Here is a 26,401-nt window from a genome sequence, read left to right as displayed (position 1 = left end):
TGACTGAGACTAGAGGTTACCACGGTACCCTTGACGTTTATGGTAGGAAACTATGACTGTCAATATTATTATTAGAGTATGCTAATTAGACTTGAAAATAAATGGGTGGGAAAATGAAAAAGTTTCACGTGACAAATTAGTCAGGATTGTGTTAAATTTTAGTAAGAATTTAATCAATCTTAGTAATGTTTGTGTGGATGATTATCAAAGAATTCCCAAGATGGTAATTTTTTATGATCGAATTAGGATGAGGAGGAGATAAAAATCAAATTTTCTGGCAGATTTATAAGAAATCGGCCATTTTGTTAGGGGCATTTCCCATTTCCCTCCCACGTATTTTTAACAGTGCAGCCCCCCAACCCAGCCCCATAATTAATTGTATTTGCTAACATGTAAGCACTCAAACTAGAAAACCATAATAGTGCAAAAATATTTGGTAACTAGGTCAAAGCAGTTTCATATTTTTAAACCTCCATTTTTTACTTATTCTTTTTTTTTTTTTTTTTTTTTTTTTTTGGGTTACTTCAAAGATATCCAACTCTATCAATCTAAACCTTCCTTTTTTGGCCCTTCTCTGTCTCAGATACTGCGTCTCAGAATGGTCTATTCTCAAGAATACGACACTATTGTTGATGGGCCTCCGTGCCTAATATTTCCTAGTGATAATGAATCAAACACTTCGTCAGCTAAACTCGCGAAACCGAAAATGAACGTCGCAAAGTCCAGCTCACTGGCTCCACCTTCATCTAGCGCAAAGCAGCGCAAACCAGAAAAGACAGCAATGGGAACACCAGCAGTCACTTTTGCTGGTATTCACAAAAAAAATGTAAAATCTTCTGCAACTCCAGTAGCAACTACAAACGCCAAAACGAACTCACAGATGAAAAAGTTTGGTTTACAACCTCCTACTCATGAAAAACACTCTCGAACTCCAAAACTTGAAAAACAAAGCCATAATACTGTTCATTATCATAATAATAATAATAATAATACCTTGGCTGTCCCCCGTTCTCCTTATATAAACGAGAAACAACAGTTACATGCTGTCAACTTACAGCAACAACAACCTCAGTTACCCAGATATACTACCCCTAATGTTGCAGTACCAGTATCACAACTACAACCACAACCACCACAACAATCAGAAGCAATTCAAGCTGAAGTCCCCATGGCATTTAAAGTTGCTGGTGGTGCATGGGATTATCTTAAACAAATCTTCAAACCTCCACTAGTAACCACAGTCAGACCAGATATTGGTACTATTCAAAACACTGCTATTCCTGGCCAGTTCTCTCCTACTGGCCAGCAGTTTCAACAAAATAGGCCCCCTCCTTACTTTCAGCAAGCACCTCAACGTTCACCAGCTCCTGCTCATTTAAACGTTATTCATAATCAACAGGCTACTGGTGTTCCTTTAGGAGCCCCCCTAATAGCACCACAAGCTGGGTTCTCCCAGATTCCTCCACAGCAAACTTTAGGACAATTCCAACAATGGATACCTTCTAATCCAAACAACGCTGGCCCTCGTCCGTTAGGCCTTGTACCGGGAGCAGCTTTTGGTACTCCTTTAATGTCGCCAATTACCGGGGTTGGTGTAAATAATCATGTGCCTCCATCATCCGGTCCTCCACATGCAAGTTTAAAATACCCCGATTTTTTCCCAAAAGAAGATTCAGTTAACTACGATCAAATGTATCTCAAAATTATTGAGGAAGACAACAAAGTTAAATCTGGAAAGTCAAATCATTCTCTTTCGCATAGACAAACTCCTATTGATTTGATCAGATCTGCCTCGACACCATTGTTTGTGCTCATTGCTTCGGTTATTGCTCTTGCTATGACCAGCTCCACAGTTCCTAGCACAAATTTCTTTCAGCAAATTGCAGGCTATATCAACTCGTTGGTCCGAACATGTGCCGCGGTTGGTGGTTTGATCAGTGCCATCTTTTTAGGCATCAAATTTATGACTGCTTCTCCAGCGACTAATCGTGGAAAAGCTAGCAATTTCGAAATGAAGTTTGTCGCTGGCCAGTCTCTTGGAGATGAATATGGCCAAAACCACTATAACAATGAAAGAATCTCGCCATTTGTGTCTCCACACTTTTTTCCAGCCTATGTACCTCCTCAGCAAAATCAAATCTTTTACCCAAACCCCCCTCCGTTGAGTTTCATACCCCCCTCATATATTTCTCCGATGATATCTCCTAATATGATTTCAGTAACACCTCAGGTTATGCCCACCCAAATTCCAATGTCTTCAAGTATAGTTACACCTCAACTCCATGTTCAACCGCCCACCATTCCTAATTCTCAAAATACGAAACTGTCAGGATCAACGCTCCAAGTTCCACTTCAAACGCCGTCAACAATACTTCCAGGGACACCCATTTCTCGGACTGCATCAGGCCAACTTTCCCCTGGAATGTTGAAGCCGGAACTACTTTCTTCAGCTAAAAGTAATAAGGAGAATCCTCCTCCATTGAATAAGTACTTGTCGAATATTGGCGTTTCTTCAGCAACAGAAACACCGTTAAATGAAGGTGCAACAAAAACTTCATTAAACACACCAGCACAAAATATTTCTGAGCGAGTGGCTACCCCGGCTCTACCCCAATTGGCACAAACGCCGTCCCCAATTTTCCCATTTGCTCAGACACCAACTTCTGTGCTTACCAATGCTTCTATTGCTATGCCAAATAATGTTTTGAAAACCCCGCTTCAGATCCCAGATCCACATAAAATGGGCACTCCTTTACCAGCCACTGTGCCAGCTCCTGTGCCAGCTCCTGTCCCTATAATGTTGCCGGCCTCTCAACCAGCACTTGACCCAGAAGCAAATGTACAGGCCAGCAACAAGGGATTTGTCAAGCACATTTCCTTTGTCCCTGCAGGCACGATTCTAGACGATATGAAATATTTACCAGATGAAAAGATTGATCCTGCAAAGTTACGATATTTTGATCTTGCAGATGATAAACTACGCAACGATTTGAAGGAGGAGTTGTTGCTGCGCAGCAACCATGGCCACATTTTGATGCCACCATTGCCTAATGTTGATGATCCTGGTTTAGAACATTTGGAGTTGCTTAAAGGTTCATATGCAACTTTCCCGTTAAATATGGAGACTTTAAAAGAAAATCTTTCTGATCGTGGGCTAATGGGTGAGAAGCTGCCGCCGATTAATTACAAGCAGATGTATGAGGTCTTTGAAAAGAGGCTGGATGCGGTATCTATGAGGCCTGCGAACGCCAGCAAAGACAAGGATGGGACCAAGACCTTTGCGGAAAAAAAGGAGGAGCAGATTAAGAGCATTTTGAAAACTCCTAGTAAGATCAAGTCTGCAACATTACCTGGTGATGCTATTTTGGACGATTATTATGTGGACGATTACGCTTGCAAGCCGTACGGACCACCTCCTAAGCGATATCGCGCTCTTCGGGTATAGTGAGAGCGAGCAAATTAAAAGACTAACAAATCTTGAAAAAGTTGGTTTTTCTTTTTTTTTTTTTGAAATGAGTATTTTAAAATTTTATTTTGTTGTTGTATTTCTTTTTTAACATTAGAGGGCCCAATTTTTTTTTAAAAATAAAAAATTCTATTTAGTAATATAAATATATATATATAATTTCCAAAGAATCAACGGAATTCAGATTCTGGGACATTTTTCTTAAGAAGATCCATTGCAGTTGTAAGTTCCTTCATTGCAGTTTTCATATCTTCATAGGTCAAGGCCGAAATTGCAAACTTGCAGTGTTTTTGGACTACAGTTATCAGTTCACTTTGGTCAAGAATAGACTGCACTTCACGTTTGGTAAGATGATGGTGATAACCGGTAGGTTCCTGAGCAGGAACAGGAGCAGGAGCAGGTGGTGAATATGTAGGGAGTGAAGTATGAGCAGGAGCAGGAGCAGGAGCAGGAGACGGTGATGTGGGAGCATAGGCATGGATGGGGCCTGCAGCTGGAGGAAACTGTGGAGCCACAGGTGATGGCGAACGCGGGGCCTGGCTTGGAGCAGGAACAAAAAAGTTATCGAGAGAGGGAGAAGTTGGTGCTTGTGGAGCAGAAATGTCATCATCTATAAAGTCAGGAAGACCATTTGGAGCTGAGGGTGTTAAAGAAGAAGTAGTAGCAGCAGAACCATTCTGTTCGTCTAGATTAGCACTAGCCACTGCATCAGCAAGAAGCTCGTCGACTTGCTCTTCTTCCGACTTTGAAGGTTGGGGAGGGGTATAGTCATTTGGATTTTCTCCAGACTTGCAAGCCTTTGCAATGCGCGCTGCTTGGAACTTTGCGTACTTGATTTTTTCTGCCACGTCCTTATCGACAGCGTTTTCTTCTCCGGAAAAGAGCTTGAGCAATTCAAGGAAAGTGGCAGCTGCAATAAACCGTTGGGTAGTAGCAAGCGAACTTGTTTTATCATAAACTTCTTTGTCAGCTTTGGCAAACACATTGAGTGCAAAAGCTTCGACATATGAGCGCGCCACGTCATCGTCGGCTAAAATTCCCTGCCCGTCCTCTGAAGCAAGCTTGGGGTTCGAGCTCCGCATAGCCTCAATGTTGTCCATAAGATCACCGGCAAACGAGGTTACGCTTGGATCTCCACTGCGATGTAAGTTGCGAGCAAGAATCTCTTGGGCCGCGTAGACTTTACAATAGTAAGAAATCACGGGCTCAACTTGTTCGAGCTCATGTGCACGTAACAGGAATGGGTTAATGATTTTGAGGGAGGGAGGCACAGGCGGCAGTGCTTTTTCAGGAGCAGCAGAAGACATGGTATATTGTATATATATGGAATCTTTACTTGTTGTTTATGGATATAAATTGAAAAGCTTTGTGGATTTAAAACTGTGGTCGCAATGATGTGTGACGCGATATGGGGATACGGAGTCTTAAAGCTCTCCATAATAAACGGATCACGTGCAAAAGTCAGCACTGAGATAAGCAAGCCGCACTTACCCGACTAATAAATACTGAGGTATTGAGTAAACCTCAGACCTGACACGCAGTAGACGCGTCCCGCCACTTGCCTGGCGCCAAAAATTTTTTTTTTCTTTCCCACCCACAAGAATATCCTCCTCCTATCCCCTTCTTTTTTCTACTACTCAAAAAACTAATCATCACCATTATTACGCACATCCACAACAGCAGCCTCTGAGTGACGCGCCATTTTTTATTTATTTATTAATTTATTTTTGTGCTCCTCCATTCCCAGCCAGCAAGTATCACCAACTAGGACTCTGGCCATTTGCATTCAACATACACTCTCTTTTGATACCTACCATCCACTGCAGTACTATGGACTCTTGAAAAAAAAATTATTAAGAAAAAAAGAAAAAATAACGCGACTCTATTGATTTACACAGTAATTTTTTCTTTCTTTTTTACCTGGTGAATTTTTTTAGGAGGATATAAATCAAGCTATTTAAAAAAAAAAATTCCATTCATTTTTATTCAATTTGCACTGAAATCTCTACCCTGCCTTACAATCTTTCTTTTTTTTTTTTTTTTCTTTCCGGCCCTGCTTCTCGTGGTTCTCCACTGTTGCATCTGCGCGTCTTCCCCTCCAATCAATTAGGGCATTGTCACCTATTCTCTAAAATTTTCCGCACGCTGTCGCTGCCGCTGCTGTTCAATCAGCCAGTTTCCGTGCAAGGGAAGCTCTAAAAATTTTTTTTCAACCCTCAATATAAGCCCCTTAATTCGCATTATAAAAGGATTGGAATCCGCACTTTTTCTACCTTTTTTTTTTTTTTTTTTTTTTCAAATGTCCCTGCAAAATCCTCCACCGGATTCTTCAGTTACACAAGTCTCGGACTTTATTCCAGATGCATCCTCTTCCGTGAAGACAGATTCCCAGCAGCCATTATCGCTGCTGCCACAACCTGAGGAACAAGACCAGCAACAACAACAACGACAACAGCTGTCGTCATCTTCATCATCTTCTCAGGAACCTCCTTCAACGATTGAATCGGTTCCTCAACAAGGCCTTCCACCGGTTGGCGGGCCTCTAGAAGAAGAAAAACAGGGGCTTGTTTCCGAACAAACTAGCGTGTTACCAATCGAAACTGAAGAAGAAGTACAAGCGGTTGAAGAATTAGCCCAACCACACGAAGAGGTTACAACAACTGCTGCATCTACAATGACTCCTTCTCAGGATTCAATTCTTGTAGAAACTCCACAATTATCTGAATCAATAGCTGCTGCAGCTGCCGCCGCTGCAGCCGCAGCCGCAGCTGCTGGTTCGGACCTATTACTTCAACAACAGCCCACCAATGGTCAAGCTACCCCATCCGAGTCATTTGGGGCCCCGCCGGCTCCCACCCAAGAAGATGGTGAGCCTTTCTCGGCCACACAAACCTCTACACACAGCTCGGACAGCAGTAGGCATAACAGTGCTGCTTCTCCTGCTTTGCAACAGACATTTGCTCCGCTACAACCACAACCTGTGTCGACCGAAGCATCGTCACATCATAATCTTCCTACTTCTGCTAAAACTCCGCGGAGACTTACTACTCATGCGTCATCCGCCTCCACTGGTACATCCCCCGCAGACCCACTGGACCAGAATTCTTCTTCTTCCCATATGATGGCATCATCTAAACCACAAGCAGCAACACCTTCGTCTTCTATTGTGACGCGCGATCAGTCCTTCACAAAGACTCCAATTGCTCCTAAATTAACTCACACTCCTGGTAGTGTATTAATTGCCCCCAAGTCTGTTTCCAATGGTGACTCTATAGTCACACCTGTCTCTCACTCTCACTCCATGTCCCACCCAACCCCTTCCCACACTAGTCCCTCCTCTACAAGGAAACGCCCACAGACAGCTATGGGAACCCCGTCAGCAGGACTGGCATCAAAGTCTGTTTCGCTTGGCCCACAATCTCGGCCTCCTGCTATCCTTCCTCATTATAATCCTCGCTATATGTCTACTTATAAAAAGAAGACTTCAACTGCCAGCCCACGCCGCAACTCGAATGAAATGACTACAGGGTTATACACAGTATGTTAAATGTGCTTTTTTTTTTTTTTTTTTGAGAGCAAACTTTATTAACTTTTTAGGCTACTTACTCTGATATCCCTGTCTTTGAAATGATGGTTAAAGGTGTTGCAGTTATGCGCCGTCGCCAGGACTCGTCTCTGAATGCCACCCAAATTTTAAAGGTTGCTGGCGTCGACAAGTCCAAACGCACTAAGATTCTCGAGCGCGAGATTCTTACCGGGGTTCACGAAAAGGTACAAGGAGGGTACGGCAAATACCAAGGCACTTGGATCCCATATGATCGTGGTGTCAACCTATGTAAGCAGTACTCCGTCTATGATGCATTGCTTCCATTACTTGAGTTTGATGCATCAAATCCGGCTATGGAGAACACTCCAACCAAGGAACAAGCCATGGCTGCGCAGCGTAAAAAGAACTCGACCCAGCTGGCGCCTCCTCAAAGTTCCTTTAATGGGTTCCCATCTGCTCCTTATGATCAACATTTTATGGACCCCAAGGCTGTTCGAATGGAGTCGATGCCGTTACCTCAAACTGGCATGTTTTATCATCCCAGTGCTAGCCATCCTTCTCCTTATCATGGAGGCCAGCTTGCTCATCCAAGCTACTCTATGCCACCACAGCACCCAGACCACACTGCTTATATAACTGGAACCCCCATTCGTGGCCCTGTTTTAGAGGATGGTCCTTCCATTTCGAAGCGACAGCGCATGGATGATTACGATCATGGTACAATGACGCCTAGTCGAAACATTCAACGTGAGACTCAAACACCTCCTGGAAGTAACAACACGATTGATCAAATTGATGATGATGATGATGATGACGACGATGACGATGATGATTTTATTTTTGACGAGAGGTTGATTCCTGAAAACAACTCGCCTATGGAACCTCTTGAGACAAATTCAACTCCGTTTTTTGAGTCTTCCAAAGAGGTCATTAATCACATTTTCTTAGAAAATGTGACGGATCTGGTCCAACTGTTTGGGAGTGAGGAGAAGCTGCGCTGCTTCGCACTCGACATTCCATTTGATGACCAGGGCAATACAGCACTGCACTGGGCAGCTGCCTTGGGTCGCATTGAACTTGTCAAGGAGCTTATTAGACACGGGGCTAAACGGCTTCGGGCAAATTATCATGGTGAATCTGCGCTTATTCGTGCTGTCAATGTGACCAATAACTTTGAAAATCACACCTTCCCACGACTCATTGACTTGCTCTATCCAGCAATCCCTCTGGTAGACAAGCAAGGCCGTTCAGTATTGCATCACATTGCAGCCACTGAACCGTTGAAGCGACGCGGTGAGGCAGCCAAGTATTATCTTTCGTGCTTGCTTGAGTGGATTGTACGTAAGGGCACCCGAGGTAGTGTCTCATGCCGACTAAGCTTGGGGTCTTTTATCAAAACAGTTTTAAATATTCAGGATAAAAATGGTGACACTGCACTGAACATTGCAGCTAGAGTGGGCAACCGCAGCATTGCACAGCAGCTGCTGAAGGTTGGTGCGGACTCGAACATTGCGAACCGTGCTGGGTTGAGGCCTGTTGATTTTGGTGTCAAGAGCTTGGACGTTAAGTCTGATGCTTCTGCAAGCCAGACAAATGGGGATGGGTTATCGAATGGGCTTGATGTTTTGGCGACATCTTCAGGAGGATCTACGAATTCTTCTTATTCTTCTGCAGTGCAGGACTCGATTCTCAAAGCCAAGAGCACACAACAAGAGGTTGCCAATAATATTCGGATAATTCTTGGAGAGTTGCAAACGTCGTTTGAGGAAGAGCTTGTTGCCAAAGATGAGAGCATTCAGCAGTTGCATGTGAAGCTGCGGGATTCGAACAAGCGCCTGGACGATGTGCGGGCGCGGCTGGCGAAACTGCGGACCATGTCGCAGGATGTTTCTAATTACCAGCGGCGGGCGCAAAACCTTGAGAGCGCTGTTGTTGAAGAAGACCAGCGATTCAAGGCTGAAGAGCAACGTCAAAACCGGCCGATTGTTGGTGGCATTGATTACGAGGGTAAATTTGATGCTGACCAGCCGTTTAAGGTCAGTGGGGTTGTTGCATTGTACGAAGCTGCTGTTAAGGAAGAAAAGGAAGAGGGAGAAGAAGAGTTAGTTTCAGGTGAAGGTGTTGATGAAGATAAGGTGCGTGCTCGTGTTAAACAAGAGGTGATTAAGAAACTTCAGGAGAATTCGACACAATCGAATGGCGATACAGAGAAATCTTTATCATCTTCCAACAACACTCCTCCACCTTCATTGACGACGTTACCACCTAAGGCGCAGCTTCGGGCGCGGATTCGGGCTTACCGGGCGAACGAGCGGCGTCTGGAAGACTTTGCGCAAGAGCTCAAGAGTCGGTCAGTAGGGCTAGAGGAGAAGTGTAGGCGGGTGATTTCGCTTTGCACAGATGTTGAGGAGCCTCGAGTAGACAGTTTGCTTGAGCAATTGTTACAAGCGGTTGAGAGTGATCCTGGTGAGGTGGATATGGCGCGGGTTGCTGGGTTTTTGCGCAAGGTTGATGATGAAGCTTAGAATATACCCTGTTGATGAATGTTACGATTTTTATTTTTTTTCCAAAAAAAAAAAAAGATACCATGATATACAAAAAAGCAAAAAAAAGCATTATACAGAGAGATGATTTATTATATTTTTTTTCATTTTGAAACAATACCTTTTTTTTTTTTTTTTTTCTCTCAATTAGTTTTTATATTAATTTTTTTGCCTTGTGCCTCGCTCAGCCTTGGGATTTTTTCATACCTTGGCTTTGAGCTGGATCTGATGAAAAAAAAAACAAATTTTTTTATTTTTTTTTTATTTTCAGAATGGGCTAGATCAAATTTGTCATTTATTGAGTACGAAGTCACTTAGATTTTTAGTGAGGGCTTTGTAATTATAAACAGGCACATTTCTTTTAAAAAAAATTTTTTTTTTTAACTATTTGGAAAAAGAAGGTATTTTGTAGATTTTCGTAGATTTAAAAATTTAATTATAATTATCATTAAAGTTATCCCATATATAGTTCGTTTACAATAAAAAAAAAAAGGTCATGAAAAAGCGCATATTATACAAAAAAAAAAAGAAAGACAAAAAAAACAATAAAACCACAATTACTCAAAGATGTTTAAAAGTCCTCATCAAGAGCAAAGCCATCTTCCTTACCACCCATCATCTTGTTAGTACCAGCCATGACGCCAGCCTTTTGGTAATCCGAGACGCGCTTTTCGAAAAAGTTTGTTTTACCAGAAAGAGAAATGTTTTCCATAAAGTCAAAGGGGTTTGAAGAATTGTAAACTTTTTGATTTCCCAGAGCCACAAGCAGTCTGTCGGCAACAAACTCGATATACTGGCACATAAGTTTTGCATTCATACCAAGCAAAGCAACGGGTAAGGCGTCAGTCAAAAACTCCTTTTCAATGGAAACAGCCTCAGTAATGATAGCCTCGACAACGTCAGGCGAAGGTCTGTTGACAAGATGAGAGAAAAGCAGACAAGCAAAGTCAGTGTGCATGCCTTCATCGCGAGAAATGAGTTCATTGGAAAAGGTAAGGCCAGGCATTAGGCCACGCTTCTTAAGCCAAAAGATGGAGGCAAAGGAGCCACTAAAGAAAATGCCCTCAACGGCAGCAAAGGCTACCAGACGCTCAGAAAAGGCGCATTCTTGGTCTGAGATCCATCGTAGAGCCCAGTCAGCCTTCTTCTTAATGCAGGGGATTGTTTCAATAGCGTTGAAGAGGTAGTCAGCTTCCTTAGGATCCTTGACATAAGTATCAATGAGAAGAGAGTAAGTTTCAGCATGAATGTTTTCCATCATAATTTGAAAGCCATAAAAGCATTTTGCTTCAGGGATTTGAACTTCACCGGAAAAGCGCTCAACCAAATTTTCATTAACAATGCCATCTGAGGCTGCAAAAAAGGCCAAAACACGGGAAATGAAAAACTTTTCATCATCATTCAAACGGTGTTCCCAATCATGCAGGTCCTTACCGAGATCAATTTCCTCAGCGGTCCAGAAGGAAGCTTCAGCCTTCTTGTACATTTGCCAAATCTCATGGTACTTGATGGGGAAAAGCACAAAGCGTTGGGCGTTTTCCTTAAGAATAGGTTCCTTAGCCTCACCTTCTTTTAAAAGTTTACGAGCGCGTTGAAACTCAGGAGTCATTGTGTTGATTGCACTAGGGACAGTAACGACGGCTCCACCATTGGCGGCAGCAAGCTCTTTAGCCTTTGTTTGCTCAAGCAGTGACATTTTGACAATGGGTTGGGAAGATTCCTCAAGTGACAGAGAAGAAGATTTGATACCTGCTGTAGGGGTAAATTTTGTAGATGCAGAAGAGCCTGTGAGGTTAAGAGAAGAAAGGTCAGCAGCTGCCTTCTTAGAGGGTGTTTGATCAAAGAGAGAAGGAGACATTGAAAAGATGGAGAGAAGAAGAAGATGTTATGATTGAATGAGAATAGAAATTATTATAATGAAAAAAAAAAAAAAAGAAGAAAGAAAGAAAGAAAGAAAGAGAATGAAAAAAAAAAATTAGATAAATAAAGAGGGAAAAGAACGTGTTTATATATATAATTTTTTAGATTTTTTAGAAATTATAAATAAGACGCGTCTATTTTATTTTTGGTGGTAGTGGTGGTGGTGGTGGTGGTGGTGGTAAAATAATATAATAGTAGTTAAGAAGAAAAAAAAAATTTTTTTTATTTATTTATTTATTTATTTTTATTTACATCACAAAAACACAAACACAGTGGCTGTTTTGTTTTGTTTTGGTTTGTTATGCGTTTGGTTTTTTCTATTTGGTGTACCGGACGTTAGGTTATATTAAGTTTGCTAAGTAGGGTAACTAATGAAAAAAATAGCCAATCGGAATAGTTTATCACGAAAAACATGCGATTTACGCGCGTAATCAGCCGTATTAGTTTGGTTGTTGCAGCAATAAAAATAAAAATAAAAAAAGGCTAAACGCGACAGTTTGCGACGACCTTTAAAAAAAATTTCAATATATTTATAATAAAAATATATTGCCATTTTAGGAAATTTTATTAAAAATTAAAAATTAAAAAATATATATATATATATATAATCCCCCACCACATACATATACTTTCTAGTCTATTGACATTTAACTCAATCGGGATATATATTTACAATTGATATTTGTTTTCGTTTGCCAATTTTTTTTTAAAATTATTAAATGATTCTCGGACGTGTCGCAGCCGTCGCGATTGCCGTTTGTTTGTTTGTTCTTTTATCTCGGCACTCTGGACATTCAAAAAGTAAACATTAGATCTTTCAATTTTTTTTTTTTTTTTTTTTTAGTTTCTTAATCATCTTTACTCATCTCTCTCTCTCTCTTTATTTTTTTTTTTTTTGATAATAATAATAATAATAATAATAAAGAATAACCTTCACTCGTTTTCATCGCCAAGTTAAAACCTTTTTTTTTTTTTTCTCGTTTAAATTTTTAAATACAAAGTAAATAAACATTCATCATCATCGTCATAATCAATAATAATCAATAATGCCAATCCTCTGACTTGGCATCCTCTCGAATCTTATACACTCGTTCCGCATGTTCAAGTTTCTCTGCCACCTTGGAAATCTCCACTACCGCAATTCGGTCCTTGGCCTCTTCACTTACATCCAAAATACTTGATCCACTACTACTTACACTCTTCACATAAGCTCCAGGCTCTAATCCTGCAACTTCTTCAGTCGTCAGCCCATCAAGCCCAACCACATTGTATACACGTGACGCTGGAATAGCCCCCCACATGGGTAAGCACACCTGCGATTGCCCGATAAATGTCTTGGACGGAACCCCACCCACATTGGTATAAATCACCAGGGAGTTGGACTCAAACGCACGGGTAGTCATTGCAGATTTGAGAAACACACTCTCAGAATCTTCAGGAACACTTGCATTGATTCCATGGATATCTTCGTTTTCCGGAAGAAGGTTGTCTGCACCGGTCCAGAAACTGGGAATCACAATCAATTCAACATCTTGTGCCGCAAGTTGTTTAAATGCCTCGGGCCCTAAACTGGTTAGTCAAAACGGGGAAAAAAAAAATTTCCTCTTTTTCTTGTTAATCAAACACTTACAAATGACATCCCAACAGATTAACATGCCAGTTTTCCCAAACTCTGTATCAAAGACTGTGTGTGGTTCCTTGCCCTTTGTGTATTTGGGTCTTTCTGAATGCCACAAGTTTTTCTTATGGTACTCGCCAACCACATTTCCTGTTCTGTCTATAAAGTATGCGGTGTTAAGCAGAATGGTTTTGTCGCTTGTGGGTTCCTCTACATCTGGCTCATAATGACTGATAGTTCCTGGAACTATGCATACTTTAAGCTCTCGAGCCAAATCACAAAATCTTGCAAGAACCACTTGTTCTGTATCAACAAAATGTGGTGGGTGGGGTTGATTAGGGTTGCCTTGAAGAAATTCAGGCAAAACCACGAGATCTACGGGGGAATATGAGTCCTTGGAAAGTTCAAAGGAAACAACCGTGCGGATTAGATGGAGTGCCTTTTCAACGTTTTTCTGGGGGCTGGCGTCCTAAAAAAAAAAAGAAAATAAAAAAAATCTGAGTTAGAGATAGGTTAAAAAAAAAAAAAAACAAGTGGGTTTATCTTTGTAGATAATAATAATAATAATATAAGGCTGTGTTTGGCTTACCTCAATATCTTGTTGGATTAATGCGATTTTCATTTTAGAATATATTTGATTTTATATATATATTTTTAAAGAATAATAATAATGTTGAAAAAAAAAAAAGAGAAAAAAGAGAAAAAATAAAAAATAAAAAATTAGATTTAACTTTACACTTTATATATTTATATATATATATATATATATATTTATATGATTAGAAAAGAATATCCTAAATTTTGATTTGGCAAAAAAAAAAAAAAAAATTGTCATTTTGCTACTGCTGGCGGCGGCGGCGGCAATCACACACACACACACTCACACACTCACAACCTTTATAAAAAATAAAAAATAAGAGTGCCCGTAGGGTTTTTTGTTTTTTTAAAAAAAAAAAAGTATTAATGACTAATCTTTATGTAATAAATGAAATGGGTAAGGAATTTCTATGCGAGAGCGCTTGCTGGAACGCTCGCGCGCGGCTTTTTTATTTTTTATTTTTAATGAAATTTTCCACAGCATTAACTGACAGACCAAATTCAAACATTCAACTTGAATATTGTCAACTTTTGTTGTTTTAATAATAATAAAAAAATTAAATAAAATGAAATGAAATGAAATGAGATGAAAATAAATCATAAACAATAGTAATCATATTAGTAAAACAATAAAAAAAAACATATATATATATATATATAAAGAATATATACATCGTTCCATCTGATGATCCATATACTTCACACCTATTTGTTATATTTCCTTCTTTCTTTCTTTCTTTCTTTCCTTCAATCTTTTTTCATATTAAATAAACCTTTTCATAAATAAACATTTTCAGCATTTTTTTTTTTTGTTCTCGCTCCCCCCTAAATAAAAACTCCAAACTTTCCTAAAAATAAGAAAAAAATAATAAAATAATAAAATAAAAAAATAAAAAAAAATAAAAACTCATACTCCTCTCTTTTCAATAACTTCTCTTTTATTTTCTAAAGTAATGAAGAGTACTGGCTCTGTCCCTGACCCTGCGTAGGCTGACCCTGAGGACGAGCATGAGCATATCCTCCCATAGATTGATGCATAGTCACCATCGGATCAAAGTAGTTGGGTCCCTGAGACGCTTGTGGCCGTGGACCCTGCACACCGCTACCATTACCTGCAGAAGATGTAGGCATCCCCTTATTACCAGGTAATGGCACCCTCAGAGCATTAGGAACAGACGCATTACCCTTATTAAGTGCTTGTAATTGAGGCTGCTGCTGCTGCTGCTGCTGCTGCAGCTGGAAAGGAGGAAGATTGGTTTGCGGGAACTGTTGTCGTGGTTGTGGAGCTGCTTGACGGTATTGTTGCTGTGGCTGTGGCTGTGGCTGTTGCTGGTAAGGATTAGTCTGTGGGGCAATAGGAGCAACTGGACCCTGGGAGTGTCCCTGAGGTCTGGGGTATTGTTGTTGTGGGGGAGGCCCTTGGCGGTACTGCTGTTGTTGTTGTTGTTGTTGTTGTTGTTGAGGAGGAGGAGGGCCCTGGCGGTACTGTTGCTGTTGCTGTTGCTGTTGCTGTTGGGGAGGTCCCTGACGGTACTGTTGAGAGATAGGTCCCTGGTGGTATTGTTGTTGCTGTTGCTGCTGCTGTTGTTGCTGCTGCTGTTGTTGCTGCTGCTGTTGTTGTTGTTGTTGTTGTTTTTGTTGAGGAGGAGGGGGCCCTTGACGATATTGTTGCTTTAAAGAACCCTGAGATCCTTGCTGTCTGAGGTATGGCTGTTGAGGAGGCTGTTGCAATGCCGCAGCTTGCTTCAAAGAACCTTGAGATCCTTGCTGTCTAAGATAAGGCTGTTGAGGAGGTTGGTTAAACTGCTGCTGATGATGATCATGAGCAGATTGGGCATGTTGTGGCTTAGGCTGTTGAACCACCATTCCCGAGCTTGCAGCAACAACAGTGGGTCCACCGCGAGTCACCAAATCACTTTCAGCATTAACGGCTGCATAAAGGTTCTGTCTAGAAGTTTCCAAAGCAGCATTAGAGCTTGCAGGGCTACCTGAGCCAGGCGTAGAGTATGGCAAGTAGGTAGCACTATGGGAAGAATAATTGGACACATTATCAACCAGTCTTGTAGCACTGCCATTAGCACCACTCGCTGGGCTGCCGTTACCCTGCATATAAGGTGGGCGTGAAAAGTTGGGACTGCGTGGGGTCATATTATTTGTAATTAACGAGCCAGTTGACGACTTTGTCGAGCCGTTTGAAGTTGTAGGCGTCAGTCTGTAACTAGCAGGAGGAATTAGGTCACCGTTTCCAATAGAAGCATTGTTGGCGGGTAAGGTCGACGTCATCGAGGTTGGAGGTGCTGACGTGGCCGCAGCAGCAGAAGCAGAAGCAGAAGCAAAAGAATTGACGGCAGCAGCAGAAGGTCCTGTAGGCTTGGGAGAAGCCGTGGCTTCAAAATCTGGGGGAGCACCTGGATAACCTTGAGGTTGTTGACGTGGTTGGCCATAGTTGTTTGTAGAAGGTGAGTTAGAGGAGGAGGAGGCACCCAATGGTTGAGGAGTAGAAGGTTTTTGTTGTTCAATATCAGATGCGTTAGTGGAATTGCTAAGGGGAGTGGGACCAGGTGCTGCAACAGAACGAGAACGACTTGAACCAGAGTTAAGTGAACTGTTTGATCGGGCGACTTGGCCACAGCCTTTATATCCGTCAGCTAGGCGCTGAGCCAAAAGTTCCTTAATGTGGAGGGTCCAGTCAAAAGCGGTCCAAGAAACAGAGTTTTGGGCGGTAGCAACCAGGGTTTGAACATCTTTAAGCTCAAGGTACTGTGTGTAAGGCAGTGTTGGCATACCAAAGAGTAAAGAGCGCATATCAGCCTTGTCAGCATTAAGGCGCTTGGGTCTGCCATAAAGACGGAAAACGTCGAGAACAGGAATAAGGAAACGAATAAGAGTTTCAAAGCCTGGAACACCGGGATGCTGCTCGGGCATTAAGAAAACAGCGGCATCTTTTTCACCATCAACATCATGGAAAGCGACCTTGCCTTCAACTTTAATAAGGGTGGAACCATCAACCAAAACAGAGTTTTGTGGGTAAACAGCATATGTGGCATAAGCTCCGGAAATAACAGCCACGGGGGGTTTTTTCATCTTCTTCTTGTCATCATAAAAGGAAATAGTACCTGGTGGAGGCATTCCTTTCTTTTTCTTAATGGTGGGAGGGGTGACAACAGTCCAAAACTTTTTCCACGGCATGCCGGCGCCGAAGCGAACGGAGACCCAATCCTCGTGGTGGAACTTGGTTTCTTGAAGAAGAGTGCGGATACCATTGAGTTTGGAGCCCTTTGCAGAAAGCAAGGCACCAGTATATGCTTCTTGGAGGCTAGTGTATTCAAAGAGAGCCAAGCGGAAAGCCGCGGTCCAGTCTTGGAGAAGTGACGAATTGGCGAATTGGAGAAGATAACGGTTTTTAAGAGTTGTTGATAAGACAATAACGTCCGAGAGATTGCCGCTAGGAGAAGGAAGAGACTCGATTGACTTGAAGGTAGAGTCAGTAATGTTGATATATGTTGGTTCGGGTTCGGCAACTATTTGAGTCCCGGAAGAAACCCGTTCGAGGCTATCAGCGTCCCAAATTGCCAAAACAGTGCCGGTAAGTTTTCCAAAGACCTCGACCCATTTGCGTTCCGCTGCGGGTTTTCCATCTAAAAATAAAAAAATAAAAATAAAAATAAAGTCAGTATTAGGTCATGATTATGATATCATGAAAACGTTTCATTATAATTTTTATAATAATCATGGAGATAAAAATAAAAAAAAATAAATAAAATAAAAAAAAAAATAAATAAAAATTTTTTTTTCTTTATTTCCATGTATTAACACGATTCAAGAAGGTGGGAACGCGCATCAAAAAGCGGCTATTATTATGCTCTGCTGACATCATTAATCACCACAATGATGTGTGTGAGAAACAATCATCACATTACACTCCAATAGGCCTAAACACAACCCAAATTTAGGGTTAAAATATTTTTTTTAATAGCAAACCAACATACCTGAGTTTAAGTCGTTGAGAATCATAAAATAACCTTCATAATAAGTCCGTTGTTTTTGAGTGTGTAACAGTGTGAGAATGGGCATCATTTCTGCGGGGACACTTTTAGCAAAGTTAAAAAGTTTGGAGAGAGACGCCTGAGAAGCCGTGGGGGAAATGGCTTTTGGATCCGGAACAGAGTCGACGGTTGCTTGAACTATTGAGCTCATTCTATTGTTATAGTTGTTGTTATTGATTGTACTAGTTATGGGGGTGTTATCTTCCAGAGAAGAAAAAGAAGAAGAAGAAGAAGAAATGGGAGATGCTGTAACTTCTTTGTTTGATGCGAGGAGAGATGTACGACGTGAAATAGAAATAGAAAAGCGATTTTTCTTGTTATTAGGTTTAGATGAATTAGAAGAAGAGCGGGACTGAAGAGAAGAGTTGATTTGTGTTTCAGGTAAAGTAGAAGCTCTTGCACTAACTGAGTTTATTCTGTCTATAGGGCCTCTATTGGAAGAGTGAGGGGTTCGGTCAGGTGCAATAGAAAGAGAACCGTAAGAATCTTTGTAAGGTGAGTTTGAATTAAATTCTGAGTTTGTTGGAATATGTGAGAGAGATGATGGTGATGAGTTTGAATTCGGGGCAGGGTTTGTATCTGAGGCAGAGGAGACAGAAGAAGTAGTTGAAACCGAATTTGTAGAGCGAGTGCTACTAACGCGTCTGTGAAATAGAAATGAGCGGCGGTTACTGTTTTTACGAGATTTCTGTGTATCCGAATCGTCAGCACGAGGGTTTGATGATGAGAAAGAGATTTCAGCTACTGAGTTTCTATTTGAATTTGAATTTGAATTTGAATTTGAAAGATTTTCGTTATTAGATTCTTGGGAGATGAAAGAATCTTGGCGAGAGGAAGAAACTTGGGAGTGAAAATCTCTATTGGTATTTTGAGAATTCAACCAATCTTCTTGAGAGTGAGAACCGACTTCTATAGGAAGAGTATTTGATTTTTTAGAGAAGAAGTGTTTTGGTTGAGAATAATGAATGGAGTTGGTTGTGGTGGGAAAGGAAGTAGAAGTAGAAGAAGAAGAGTTGTAGGGAGGGGCAGTGCTGGAGGAAAGTTTTGGGGGGAATGAAGAATCCATGGTATGTAAATATGTCAGCAATTAGGTAAGATATTTATATCGAGTGCGAGGTAGACGATCGAAAAGACGAGCGGATCGAACGGTTTTAAAATGATTTTTTTATGGTAATTGTATTTATATATATATAGATATATATATAAAAGAAAAATGAAAAATGAAAAATGAAAAAAAAATGCAAATATTAAAAAAAATAAATAAATAACTGAAGAAAACTGTTGTGGGGAAGAGGGAATAAAAGTTTTATATAAATAAAAAGGTTATAAATATATAAATTTATATACTGAAATTCTGAAATTCTGAATTTAATGGGAATTCTAAAATCCTTGATTTCCCTTTTTTTTTTTATCAGATAAAAAGAAGGAATAATAGTAATAAAAAGTAAAAAAAAAATTTTTTTCAAAAATTCAAAAAAGATTTTTTAAAAAAAAAAAATTAAAAAAAAAAAAGAGCGAAAATCCCAGGATTTATATATAAAATTTTCCGCAGGCGGGACTAAAAAAAAAAAAAAAAAACCCTCTTGTATATATATATATATATATATATATAAAAAAATTTCCTTTATTATTTATATTATATTATTATATTATTATATACATATATACACACATTAAAAACACCTTGTGTTTTAACCAGGAAATCCTCCACGTAGGTTTTTTTTTTTTTCACAAGGTTATTGTGAATTTACAATTAAAAGCAACTTTCATTATTAAAATAGAAAAAAAAAAAAAAAAACATTTGATATTATTTTTATGATAGTATTTAATAATAATTATCAAATTAAATAAATTCTCTATTGTTTTTGTTTTTAATTTATATATATATATATATATAACATCTATTTTTTGTTTTTATTTTAATTCTTTTGCTAGTTGATCTGATGTTTCTTTCTTTATTTCTTATGCCCACCCCCTATTAATTAAATATAGCTTTAAAATGTTAAATAAATAAAAAAACATTTAAAGTATTTTTCCCTCATTGTCTAATAAAAAATAATTAAATTAAATAAAATAAAATAGAATTAAATAAATAAATAAATATTTATTTTATATATAAATAAAAATAATTAAATAAATAAAAAAAATTGTCTTGATAAATCCCGGAAGGACGGACTGTCCCGACCGGAAATACCCCGTTGGTTGTTACCGCTAATTTAAAGCATCTTGCAAACAAACAAACAAACAAACAAACAAACATCAAAGGGAAAAAAAAAAAAAAAAAAAAAAATTAAATATTGTTAAATGAAAAAAAAAAAAAAAAAAAAATAACTTAACAACAACTATTATTAAAATAAAATGAAAAAAAAAAGAACACAAACAGCAACAGCAACAGCAATAACTTTTAAATAACAACAACTACAACAACAATTAGAGTCTCCTGAGTCTCCTTTTTATTTTTTTATTTTTTTATTTTTTTTATTTTTATCTTTATTATTGTTTTTATTTTGTTTTATTTTTAGGAACTTTTCTCCCTATCCCCTTTACTTTACTCGAGTGATGATTCTCTAATGTTTGTGTAAGTCTCTAAATGTGTTTATATATATATATAGTCTAAAAAAAAAAATAAAATGTCGCAATGGAACCGAGCCGTTGGTGGACGTTTTTGGTGCTTAGCCTCAACCTTTTTTTTTTTTTTTTTTTTGTCATTTGTCATTTGTCAATACGTACAACTATTTATTTATATATATATATATATCAAAAAAAAAAAAGACGTAATACTAAATTAATCAATTATAAATAATTTATTTTTAATTTTTTTTTTTAAATACAACAATTGATTGAAAAAGTGTATTTTGTGTTTTATTTTTTTTTTTTTTTTTTAATTTAAAACCATCTCCCAAAACTCAACTCCACACCCAAGACCTAAATAGCAATCCAAGTTTAAAACCAAAAATAAAAAAAAAAACTCTTTCTTTTTTTCTCGGCTTCTAAAGTCTCAAATCTCTTTATCTCTTAAATTAATAAAAAAAAATATAAACAAGCCAAGACCTTTAAAAAAAAAAAAAAAAAAATTCTCTCTGACAGTGCACAAAAACTGCCAAACTCCGTCTTAAAAGCTCAGATACGTCCACTCAAGTATCTACTACAGTATCACCATAAACAACGGTCACATGACTACATACCTTAAAATAACCAACTTTAATGACATCACTTTATTTTTATTTTTATTTTTATTTTTATTTTTTTTGGAATATAATAATAATAATAATAATAATCTTTGTTTTTATTATCTCTTTACAGATTTCGTTTCCAACCTCAGCGTCACCATCCCTATCAATTCCATCTTGGATTAAATAACTTACGTGTTCCCTTATCATCATCACCTTTGTACATTTAATCATTGTAGTTACCACCCAAAGACCCATCTGTGTCACGAACAACTCTCAAAAGTTCATCAATATCCGCCTGCTGAGAATGTCCAGCAGCATCATAACTAGGCTTCTCTCCATGTGCAGTCACACGCACACCATGACGGCGCTCAGGATAAAATCCATAAGTTGCTGAGTGAACTGCAATTCGGTTATCCCAGTAAGCAACATCATCCTTCTCCCACTTAAATCGCACAGTGGCCGCTTGAGAAGTTGCAACAAGCTCAAATAAATACTTGAGAATTGCATCACTCTCACCTTTAGGAACACCAACAATTGATCGTGTAAACCCAGGATTAACATACAATGCCTTCCATCCAGTCACAGGGTGCACACGAACAAGAGGATGCTCAGTCACAATCGGCTCACGACGAACAGTTGTGCCTGCTCGCTTGGCATCGTTGGCCTGTTCAACAGCACTATGAAGAGCACTATGAGATTCAACATAGACCTTGAGAGCAGGCGACAATTGGTCATACAAATCGTATCCAGAAATCCACAAAGTATCTCCTCCAGTAGTTGGAGCAGTTAACAACTTGAGTGACGTATAAGAAGGAGGCTGCACTTCGTAGGATACATCACTGTGCCACAAAAACGTCGACGGGAATGCACTGTACGAGCGAGGAAGACGTTTACTATCAGCCCAAATCACGTGCACCTGGTCCAAATACTTTGTGTCCTTGTTGTTGACGTCAAAGCCTTTAGGCAACCCAGTGGTGGCATGACGGTGTAAAGGACCATAAAACTCTCCAAGTTCTAGTTGCTTCTCAATGGTAAGATCGGTTTGCTTTTTGAAGAAAACAACAACGCGTCGAGCAATCAAAAGAGCCAGCTCTCGCTTCTCAACATCTGTTAAATCAGCAAGGTTAACTCCATGTAACTCAGTGCCAACTTTATGAGTCAAATGAACAATCTTGGTAGCCTTGCTGAACAAGTTGGAATAATCATCATTACTAAAGACTCCAGATAAGTTATCCTCGCGTTTGGCCTGTGGAGCATCCAGACCAACGTCATGGAATTCAAGTTCTCCAATAGGTTCCCACTTGATTTCAGGATGCGAAGGACGCAAAAACTCATAAGGGTATGCGTCATCGTTTTCCTGTTCAGCCTTTTGAATATTAGCAGCTTTAGCCTTAAGATCACCGTAGTTAATAACTCCCTCAATCTTGTTGGAAAGCTTGGTTTGCTTCAATGTATTGCCAAGGTCTTCAATTTTTTGTGAAACTGCTGTTGGTGCCATTGTAAATTTGTTTGAAAGAGTAAAAAAAAAAAAAAAAAAATTTAATGTGTTGTAAGTGTTTATTAGTATTTGATATTGATAATTGATATGAAATTAAAAATGATTAAAAGATATCTACACTCCAGATTTCATGGCCTTTATATATCTGTGATTAGAGGACTTGATAATTGAGTCAGATTAAAGCACGTCATTTCCAATTTCATTCTAAACTACAATTTCATTTTATTACATTCTATTCTATTCAAATTTTCAGGCCTAAAATATGTTCTGCTTAGTTGATTTTGTTACTGTTATTTGTCGTCGTCAATCGAAATGCGGTTCGTGTGATTCAAGGTGATATTGCACCATTATTTTGTTTCATAAAAGAATTTCGCTCATTCTTTCTTTCTTTTTTTCTTTCTTTTTTTTTTATCTAATACATATAGATATTTCTATGACAAAACTATCTTTGACTTAATTTCGGATATGCGATAAAAAGATGGCGTAATTTCTCCAGACTTATGCGTGTGTTAGAAAAAAGCCGTTTTGTGAAAAATGGAAAAAAAAAAAAGAAAAAAGAAAAGATTAAACTTAAATTTTTACGTTAAAAAAAATAAATTTAAATAAATTTAAATAAATTTAAAAAAAAATTTAAAAAAAATTTAAACGGCTGTTCACGTGGTCACGCTTTATCATGATAAATAAATAAATTAAAAAAAAAATTATTCTATGCGCACTTCTGTTTAAATTAAAACAAACAAAACATTAACATCCCACTAACAACTAACTATTCAGCCGTTTGGTTAGTTCGGATAGCCGAAAACAATTGCCCTTTTTTTTTTTTTTTTTTCTAGCGTTTCTAGTGTTTCTAGCATATAAGCATATAAGCATAAGATAAAAAAAAAAAAAAAAAAAAAAGGTAACTTACGTGATATAATTCAAAATGATATCTGGAAAAAAGATATTATTCACTGTTGTCTCCAGTGATTTTTTTTTTCTCTTTTTTTTTTTTTTTTTTTGTTCTTTATTCAATTACAAAGTCCTAAGTCTTAAATATTATCTTACATCCTTAAGAAATCAATTGAAACTCTTCCATTATTACAATGAAAAAAAAGCGTTTTTTTTTTACAGATTTTAGTTTGAAAAAATCCATTTTCATTTTAAAGTTTATCAAATCTTTTCAAAAAATAATTGCTGAAAAAAAATTAAAATAAAAAATAAAATAAAATAAAATAAATAAAAAAAAAAATCAACCCATACATAACTTTTCACTTTTGTCAAAAAAAAAAATTAAAAATTTCAAAAATAAAAAAGATGTTTTTTTCAGATTCTTCATTTCCTTTCAATCGCATCATATATTATATCTCAGTGCTCATAACATATACCAAAAAAAAATCAGACGATTTTGTTATTCCTTTTTCTTCTTAAAGATTTTAAATAACTCCGAAGAAATCCTCACAATTCAAATTTCTTTATATATCCCCCCCCCCTTTTTTTTTTTTATTAAAAATAATAAAAATTAAAATCTACTCAAACATTATCATCATAATATATATACCTTTAAAAAAAAAAAAAAAAAATGACGCCCCCTAGATCAAAAAGCACACAAAGTTTATCTGAAAAGCCGTTCGTTTTTTTTTTTTTTTTTTTTTTTTTTTGCTGTGAAAAATCTTGCTTCACTAAAATCATCATCTTTGATATATATATATATATATATATTTTTGCTCTTGGAGTTATGCTTAATAATATATGTTTTTTAGTTATTGATTTTCGGAATCTCCGTTTTATTTATTTAAATTTAAACCAAGTTTAACGAGAAACACCAATTAAACTTTTTCTTCTTTATTTTTTTTTTTTTTTTTTACTTTTCTTTCTTGTCTTAAAAATTAATGAAACTGAACTGCTGATCTTTACAAGCAAAAAAAAAAAAAAAAAAAAAAAAGAAACTCCTATACTTTTTGACTTTTAAAACTAAAAAAAAATTAAACAATCATATTTTGCGGGGAAAATACCGTTTAAGTTAAGTTAAAAGGTATTTGTTTTTTTTGTTATATACTTGCCTTCCATTTTTACAAAGTTGAACTTTTTTTTTATCAATTAATAGATGAGCTTCTCATCGTTAAAACTTTACCTTTTTTTTTCTTTTTTTCTTTGCATCAGATCTTCTAAACCCATTGATTTTTTATTTAATTGATTGATTGATTAATTAATTTTATTTTATTTTAAATTTCTTTTCTTTCTCCCTCATCTTTTTTTTTTTTTTTTTTTTTTTCCCTCATAAACTTCATTTTCATTCTAATAAGATATTCAATGTATTAACTACGCGTAAATCTCAGAACTCCTTTTCTCTACCAAATCTAACAAAATTTTTTTTATGAGAGCTATTTATTTATTCTATCATTATTATCATTATTATTAGTATAAATTTAAATTTTTTTTTTTTTCTACACCGCCCAATAACTTTTGGACCCACCCCAACAGCAGCAATCAATCAAAATTATTTGCCCTTAAAAAATGGCCGCTACTATGGAAAAAAAAAAAAAAAAAAATTACAAAAACTCTTCTTCTCTTTCCCTTTCTTTCCTCCTCCCCGCCCCCCTCCTTTTTCTAAACACCTCACCAACATCACCACCACCACTCCAATTCCTTAAATTAAACAATGGATAGTCTTGAGGATTACATTGAAAACGTCATCAAGTCAAACTATGAGGCCCATCGTGGGCCCACGATTTTATTTGGCATCCTGACATTCATTGGGTTTGTCCACTTTACACTCAACTTTCTTAGTTATTTCAACATGATTGGCGATCTCTTTTTCCGCCGTCCCACAGATGTAAGTATACCAACCAACCAACCAACCAAACAAACAATATCAATGCTCCTCCTCTAACCTTTTTCAACAGTTTAGCAAATACGGCGCCGGGAAAAAATGCTGGGCTGTAGTCACTGGCGCTTCTGACGGCATTGGCAAAGAATACGTCTACCAATTGGCCAAAAAAGGCCTCAATGTCATTCTTGTATCTCGTACTGAAGCAAAACTCAAGGCCCTTTCCGAGGAAGTCTCCTCCAAGTACAAGGTCGGCACCAAGTACCTTGCCTTTGACGCTTCTACCGATAAGCCCGAGAACTACGAGGCACTCAAAAAACTTGTGCGATCGACAGAAAACGTTACTATTCTTATCAACAATGTGGGCCAGTCACACTCCATCCCTGTACCCTTTTTGGAAACTTCCCAGGAGGAATTGCAAAACATTATCACCGTCAATAACCTTGCTACTCTTAAAATTACCCAAGCTGTGACTCCTAAAATCATTGAGTCCACTGCCAGTGTCGGTTGCAAGGGCCTCATTCTTACTATGGGATCCTTCTCCGGTCTTACCCCGACCCCACTACTTGCTACCTACTCAGGATCCAAGGCTTTTCTCCAGGCTTGGAGCAATGCCCTTGCCCGCGAGCTTTCTCCTGAAAACATTGATGTCCAGATTGTTCTCTCCTACCTTGTTACCTCTGCCATGTCTAAGGTTCGTCGTTCCTCTGCCCTTATCCCCACTCCTAAGCAGTTTGTCCACTATGCTCTTAAGCTTGCTGGTACTCAGCACGGTGGTGCCCAAGAACGTTACGCCACCTCGACGCCATACTGGTCCCACGCCTTGTTTCACTGGTGGATCAATGCTGTTCCTGGAGTCTGGAGTAAGTTTGTAATCAACATCAATTACAGAATGCACGTTGGCATTCGCGAGCGTGCTCTTAAAAAGGCTGCTCGTTTGGCTGGCAAGTCCGAGGAGGAATCGGCTTCTGCAGAGACCAAGGCCATTAAGGAGGAATAAATTGAACTGGAAGGAGGTTATCCAGAGTGTATATAACTATATATATATATTTATATATATATATATTTTAAAAAAAAAATAAGAACATTTAACTATCTTGAATCTCTTTGTCAAACCTTTGGAATGGACTGAAATATGGTGGGGAGGGGATCGGCTAAGGCGGACAGCCTAAAAAAAGAAACGATCT

At 38.1% G+C, this 26,401-nt stretch overlaps 8 protein-coding genes across 8 annotated transcripts; 3 read left to right on the top strand and 5 right to left on the bottom strand.

The window, feature by feature from the left end:
- Positions 1-598: 598 nt before the first annotated feature.
- Positions 599-3,445, top strand: SAPINGB_P001859 (uncharacterized protein; the record flags this gene model as incomplete). Its single annotated transcript, XM_031996579.1, has 1 exon — positions 599-3,445. One exon carries the CDS (start codon positions 599-601, stop codon positions 3,443-3,445), a length of 2,847 nt encoding a protein of 948 aa, XP_031852470.1.
- Positions 3,446-3,636: 191 nt separating this feature from the next.
- On the bottom strand, positions 3,637-4,773 carry SAPINGB_P001858 (uncharacterized protein; the record flags this gene model as incomplete). The annotated part of the gene is made up of 1 exon (XM_031996578.1): positions 3,637-4,773. The coding sequence occupies one exon, from the start codon at positions 4,771-4,773 to the stop codon at positions 3,637-3,639; it is 1,137 nt and encodes a 378-aa protein (XP_031852469.1).
- A 992-nt stretch (positions 4,774-5,765) lies between these two features.
- On the top strand, positions 5,766-9,538 carry SAPINGB_P001857 (uncharacterized protein; the record flags this gene model as incomplete). The annotated part of the gene is made up of 2 exons (XM_031996577.1): positions 5,766-7,004; positions 7,064-9,538. The coding sequence occupies 2 exons, from the start codon at positions 5,766-5,768 to the stop codon at positions 9,536-9,538; spliced, it is 3,714 nt and encodes a 1,237-aa protein (XP_031852468.1).
- A 589-nt stretch (positions 9,539-10,127) lies between these two features.
- On the bottom strand, positions 10,128-11,414 carry SAPINGB_P001856 (uncharacterized protein; the record flags this gene model as incomplete). Its single annotated transcript, XM_031996576.1, has 1 exon — positions 10,128-11,414. One exon carries the CDS (start codon positions 11,412-11,414, stop codon positions 10,128-10,130), a length of 1,287 nt encoding a protein of 428 aa, XP_031852467.1.
- Positions 11,415-12,516: 1,102 nt separating this feature from the next.
- SAPINGB_P001855 (uncharacterized protein) lies at positions 12,517-13,716 on the bottom strand (the record flags this gene model as incomplete). Its single annotated transcript, XM_031996575.1, has 3 exons — positions 12,517-13,040; positions 13,107-13,563; positions 13,684-13,716. 3 exons carry the CDS (start codon positions 13,714-13,716, stop codon positions 12,517-12,519), a joined length of 1,014 nt encoding a protein of 337 aa, XP_031852466.1.
- A 920-nt stretch (positions 13,717-14,636) lies between these two features.
- Positions 14,637-18,803, bottom strand: SAPINGB_P001854 (uncharacterized protein; the record flags this gene model as incomplete). Its single annotated transcript, XM_031996574.1, has 2 exons — positions 14,637-17,329; positions 17,681-18,803. 2 exons carry the CDS (start codon positions 18,801-18,803, stop codon positions 14,637-14,639), a joined length of 3,816 nt encoding a protein of 1,271 aa, XP_031852465.1.
- Positions 18,804-21,133: 2,330 nt separating this feature from the next.
- SAPINGB_P001853 (uncharacterized protein) lies at positions 21,134-22,408 on the bottom strand (the record flags this gene model as incomplete). The annotated part of the gene is made up of 1 exon (XM_031996573.1): positions 21,134-22,408. The coding sequence occupies one exon, from the start codon at positions 22,406-22,408 to the stop codon at positions 21,134-21,136; it is 1,275 nt and encodes a 424-aa protein (XP_031852464.1).
- Positions 22,409-25,046: 2,638 nt separating this feature from the next.
- On the top strand, positions 25,047-26,214 carry SAPINGB_P001852 (uncharacterized protein; the record flags this gene model as incomplete). The annotated part of the gene is made up of 2 exons (XM_031996572.1): positions 25,047-25,220; positions 25,291-26,214. The coding sequence occupies 2 exons, from the start codon at positions 25,047-25,049 to the stop codon at positions 26,212-26,214; spliced, it is 1,098 nt and encodes a 365-aa protein (XP_031852463.1).
- Positions 26,215-26,401: the final 187 nt, after the last annotated feature.

Source organism: Magnusiomyces paraingens, assembly GCF_902498895.1.
Source record: "Magnusiomyces paraingens strain CBS 517.90 genome assembly, contig: contig2, whole genome shotgun sequence".
Taxonomy (NCBI): Eukaryota; Fungi; Ascomycota; class Dipodascomycetes; order Dipodascales; family Dipodascaceae; genus Magnusiomyces; species Magnusiomyces paraingens.
Note: the sequence above shows the minus strand (reverse complement) of the source record. Positions and strands in the feature narration are given on the sequence as shown.